The sequence below is a fragment of the Onychomys torridus genome, chromosome 17 (genome assembly GCF_903995425.1).
Source record: "Onychomys torridus chromosome 17, mOncTor1.1, whole genome shotgun sequence".
NCBI classification, from domain to species: Eukaryota; Metazoa; Chordata; class Mammalia; order Rodentia; family Cricetidae; genus Onychomys; species Onychomys torridus.
Window position 1 is genome coordinate 62,624,736 of NC_050459.1, and position 6,000 is coordinate 62,630,735.

Consider the following 6,000-nt stretch of genomic DNA (forward strand, 5'->3'; position numbering starts at 1 on the left):
ACAAACTGAGGTAATGTTGGAAATGGAAAATCGGAGTAAACGAACAGGAACTACAGATGCAAGTATAACCAACAGAATGCAAGAGATGGAAGAGAGGATCTTTGTTGTTGAAGATACGTTAGAAGAAATAGATTCATTGGTCAAAGAAAACACTAAACCAACAAAGTCATGACTCAAAATGTCCAGGAAATTTGGGACACCATGAAAAGACCAAACTTAAGAATAATAGGGATAGAGGAAGGAGAAGAATACCAACTCAAAGCACAGAAAATACATTCAACAAAATCATAGAAAAAAACTTTCCCAACCTAAAGAAGGAAATGCTTATAAAGATACAAGAAGCTTACAGAACACCAAATAGACTGGATCAAAAAAAAAGTCTCCTCCCCACATAATAATCAAACCACTAAACATACAGAATAAAGAAAAAATATTAAGAGCTGCAAAGGAAAAAGGCCAAGTAACATATAAAGGCAGACCCATAAGAATAACACCTGACTTCTCAGTGGAGACTCTAAAAGCCAGAAGGTACTGGACAGACATTATGCAGACACTAAGAGACCATGGATGCCAACCCAGACTATTATACCCAACAAAACTCTCAATAAACATAGATGAAGTAAACAAAATATTCCATGATAAAACCAGATTTAAACAATATCTCTCCACAAATTCAGCCCTACAGAAAGCACTTGAAGGAAAAATCCAACCTAAGGAAGTTAGATACACCCATGAAAACACAGGCAATAGATAGCCCCATACCAAAAATATCAAAGAAGGTAAACATACAACATTACCACCAAAAAAATAACAGGAATTAACAAGAACAGGTCATTAATATCCATCAATATCAATGGTCTCAATTCACCTATCGAAAGACACAGGCTAACAGAATGAATATGAAAACAAGATCCATCCATTTGCTGCATACAAGAAACACACCTCAACTTCAAAGACAGACACTACCTCAAAATAAAAGGCTGGGGAAAGACTTTCCAAGCAAATGGATTGAAGAAGCAAGCTGGTGTAGCTATCCTAATTTCTAATAAAATAGACTTCAAACTAAAATCAACTGAAAGAGATCAGGAAGGACATTACATATGTATCACAGGAAAAGTCCAACAAGATGAAGTCTCAGTTCTGAATATTTATGCCCCTAATATAAGGGCACCTACATTCATAAAAGAAACATTATTAAAGCTTAAATCACACATCAAATCCCCATACACTAGTAGTGGGAGACTTCAACACCCCACTCTTAGCAATGGACAGGTCTTCCAGACAGAAACTTAACAGAGAAATATGGGAATGAACAGATATTATGACTCAAATGGACTTAATAGATATCTACAGAACATTCCATCCTAACACAAAAGGATATACCTTCTTCTCAGCACCCCATGGAACCTTCTCCAAAATCGACCACATGCTTGGTCACAAAGCAAATCTCAACAGATACAAAAAATTGAAATAACCTCCTGTATCTTATCAGACCATCATGGCTTATTTGTAATAGCAAGAACCTGGAAACAACCTAGATGCCCCTCAACTGAAGAATAGATAAAGAAAATGTGGCACATGTACACAATGGAGTACTACTCAGCAGTAAAAGAAAATGATATCATGAAATTTGCAGACAAATGGATGGAACTAGAAAATATCATCCTGAGTGAGGTAATCCAGACTCAGAAGGACAAACATAGTATGTACTCATTCATAAGTGGATACTAGATGTGAGGGAAGTGATGGCCAGACTGCAACCCACAACTCCAGAGAGGCTAGCTCACAGGGAAAGACCCTAGGAGGGACACATGGATGACCCTGTGAAGGAGAAGTGGATGAGATCTACATGAGTGCACTGGGTGTGGGGGGGTGGCAGAGGGCGAGGAGTGGGGGATGAGAACATAGTGAAATGGGAGGGTCAAGCTGGAACAGGGACAGAGTGGGAGGGCAGGGAGGGGGATACCATGATAGATGAGGACATCATGGGAATAGGAAGAGGCAGGGTGCTGGGGAGGCTCTCAGAATCCATAAGGATGACCCTGCCTTGGTCTGCTGGCAGTGGTCCAGAGGGTGCCTGTACTGGTCTACTCTGGTGAACGGTCTAGTGAATAATGTAGCTGTCATCATAGAGCCTTTGTCCAGTGACTGATGGAGGCAGATGCAGAGATCCATGGCCAGGCACAAGGCTGAGCTCTGGGAATCCAGTTGATGAGAAAAAGGAGAGATTCTGCAGGTGGGAGACATTGAGATCATATTGAGAGGACGTGCAGAGATGACTGGCCACACTAGTGGAGGCCCATGAACTATGGATTGGTGGCTGTGGAGCCCCCATAGGACTGGACTAGGCCCTCTGGATATGGAAGATAGTTGTTTGGCTCAAACTGTTTGTGGGCACCCAGGCAGGGTATCAGAATCCATCCCTGGTGTATTGCAGGCTTTGGGGAATCCAGTGCCTGTGGTGTGACACCTTGCACAGCCTTGGTGCAGTGGGAAGGGCTTTGGACCTGCCTAGGCTCAGAGTGCCAGGCTCTGCTGACTCCCCATGGGAGACCTTGATTTGGGAGATGTGGGAAAGTGGGGTGGCTTGGGAGAGAGGGCTGGGGGGTGGAGAAGGTAGAAGGTGGGATCTGTGGGTGGTATGTAGAGCGAGTAGAACATTTCTTTTTATATCTTTTTTTTATTTATTATATTTGTGTTTTAATTTTACACATCAGCCATGGGTTCCCCTGTCCTTCCCCCTCCCTCTCCCATCCCCATCTTCCCCCCATCTCCTCCCCTCAATTCCCATATCTTCCAGGGCCAAGACTCCCCTGAGGATTCATTTAAACCTGGTGGATTCAGTACAGGCAGGTCCAGTCCCCTCCTTCCAGCCTGAGCATGTGTCCCTGTGTAAGCCCAAGGTTCCAAACAGCCAGCTCATGCACTAAGGACAGGTGCTGTTTCCACAGCCTGGATGCCTCCCAAACAGTTCAAGCTATTCAACTGTCTCACTTATCCAGAGGGCCTGCTCCAGCTGGGGGCTCCACAACCTTTGGTTCATAATTCATATGTTTCCTTTAGTTTGGCTATTTGTCCCTGTGCTTTTCCAATCTTGGTCTCAACAATTCACACTCTTACAGTCCCTCCTCTTTCTCAACAATTGGACACCTGGAGCTCCACCTGGGGCCTGGCTGAGGATCTCTGCATCCACTTCCATCAGTCACTGGATGAGAGTTCCAGCCCGACGTCAGGGTGTTTGGCCATCTGATCACCAGGCTAGGTCAGATCAGGCTTTCTCTTGACCATTGCCAGTAGTCTACAGAGGATGTATCATTGTGGATTTCTGGGGACTTCTCCAGCACTCTGCCTATTCCTGTTCTCATGTGGTCTTCATTTATCATGGTCTGTTATTCCTTGTTCTCCCTTTCTGCTCTTGATCCAGCTGGGATCTCCTCCTCCCCTAAGCTCTCTTTCCCTCAAACCTTGTCCTTAATTACTCCCACTTTCACCCAACAGTCCAATTAAGAAATGGGCGATAGAACTAAACAGAGAATTCTCAACAGAGGAAGCTCAAATGGCTGAAAGACATTTAAGGAATTGCTCAACATACCTAATTATCAGGGAAATGCATATCAAAACGACTCTGAGATACCACCTTACACCTGTCAGAGTGGCTAAGATAAAAAACACTGAAGACAGCTTATGCTGGAGAGGATGTGGAACAAAGGGAACTCTCCTCCACTGCCGGTGGAAATCAATATGGTGCTTTCTTAGAAAATTGGGAATCCATCTCCCCAAGACCCAGCTGTAGCACTCTTGGGCATATACCCAAGGAATGCTCAATCTTACCACAAGGGCATTTGCTCAGCTATGTTCATATCAGCATTGCTTGTAATAGCCAGAACCTGGAAACAACCTAGATGCCCTTCAACTGAAGAATGGATAAAGAAAATATAATATATATATACACAATGGAGTACTACTCAGCAGAGAAAAACAATGACATCATGAGGTTTGTAGGCAAATAGATGGATCTAGAAAAAATCATCCTGAGTGAGGTAACCCAGACTCAGAAGGACAAACATGGTATGTACTCACTCATAGTAGGATACTAGGTGTAAAACAAAGATGACTAGACTGCTACACAACTCCAGGGAGGCTACCTAGAAAACAGGACCCTAGGAAAGACACAGGGATCACACAATGACAGAGAAATGGATGAGATCTACATGGGCAACCTGGACAACAGTGGGAGTGATGAAGGGCAAGATTTGAGGGAAAGAAAGATTAGGGGAGCAGGAGATCCCAGCTGGATCAAGAACAGAAAGGGAGAACAAGGAATAACAGACCATGATAAATGATGACCACATGAGAACAGGAAGAGGCAGAGTGCTGGAGAAGTCCCCTGAAATCCACAATGATACATCCTCTGTAGACTGCTGGCAATGGTCGAGAGAAAGCCTGATCTGACCTAATCTGGTGAGGGCCAAACACCCTAACAGTCGTCTTGGAACTCTCATCCAATAACTGATGGAAGTGGATGCAGAGATCCTCAGCCAGGCCCTACGTGGAGCTCCAGGTGTCCAATTGTCGAGAAAGAGGAGGGACTGTAAGAGTGTGAATTGTTGAGACCAAGACTGGAAAAGCACAGGGACAAATAGCCAAACTAATGGAAACACATGAATTATGAACCAAAGGCTGTGGAGCTCCCAGCTGGATCAGGCCCTCTGGATAAGTGAGACAATTGAATAGCTTGAACTGTTTGGGAGGCATCCAGGCTGTGGGACCAGGACCTGTCCTTAGTGCATGAGCTGGCTGTTTGAAACCTTGGGCTTACACAGGGACACATGCTCAGCTTGGAAGGAGGGGACTGGACCTGCCTGTACTGAACCCACCAGGTTTAAATGAATCCCCAGGGGAGTCTTGGCCCTGGAGAAGATGGGAACGGAGGGGAGGGGTGAGGGGGATAGTGGGGGGGGGGGCGGGAGGGGGAAGGACAGGGGAACCCATGGTGTATGTGTAGAATTAAAACACAGGTATGATAGATAAAAAGGGAAAAAGATTTGGGTGACATTTAACCATATGCTAACATGCATAGACAATACAATGTATCTATTGTTGAAAACTAAAAGGAGTATCTATTTAACCGTATGCTAATATGCATAGACAATACAATGTATCTATTGCTAAAAACTAAAAGGAGTATCTTTTATAAAAAGTCAACTTGTTATCGTGTGACTATAAGGAACACATACTGTGTAGCAGGGTTTTTTTTCTAAAGATATCAGTTATTAAAATGAAGTACACCAACATTTTTTAGAGAATATGTTTTTAGATTTGAGATTTTTTTCTTACTAATTCTGCATTCAAAATGTTAATAGACTAAGAAACAATGTAACTACAATTTCATGTGGTTCCCTTAACTCACTTTTTAAACTGTTTACATTTTTATTTTTATTTAGTGTTAAGACCACTTAGAATTATTCATTTGCAAAAATTTCCATAGGGCTAGAGGGATGGCTCAGCAGTTAAGGGCACAGCTTGCTCTTAAAGAGATCTAGGACCAGTTCACAGCCACTCAGAACCACAATAAGTCCAGTGGTTGCTCAGAACCACAATAAGTCCAGGTGCAAGGGTTCCAATCCCATCTTCTGCCCCCCACAGGCACCCAGCACAAATGTGGTATGGCTCACACATGTGCAAGAAAAATACTCATACACATAATAATCTTTAAAAAAATGTATTCTTACCTTCACTGATCTCTGCAGACTTTGTTTCATTAATAGATTTCATCTGCTTCAAAGGTATAGCTTCACTGTGAAATATTTTTAAGTAAAATTTAAATTCACATGAAAAACATTTAACAAATACTCTTCTTTCTTCTTGATTTCCCAATATATCTTACATTAGACACTTACAAAAAACTTCATTTGTGCTTCAGTGGTTAACTGTGATTAGTGAATGCTTTCCTTATAGCCTTTTCTCATGTCAAAGACAAGGCATAATTTTTACCCTGAT

General features: G+C 42.8%; 1 protein-coding gene across 1 annotated transcript in view; it reads right to left on the reverse strand.

Annotated features, from left to right (window-relative positions):
• Positions 1-5,783, reverse strand: part of LOC118597788 — a 41,960-nt gene extending 36,177 nt beyond the window's left edge. Inside the window, exon 1 of the mRNA XM_036209449.1 lies at positions 5,733-5,783. Within this exon, the coding sequence (XP_036065342.1) occupies positions 5,733-5,775 (43 nt within the window). The 5' untranslated portion in view covers positions 5,776-5,783. The remainder of the gene's footprint in view (positions 1-5,732) is intronic.
• Between the last annotated feature and the right edge of the window lie 217 nt (positions 5,784-6,000).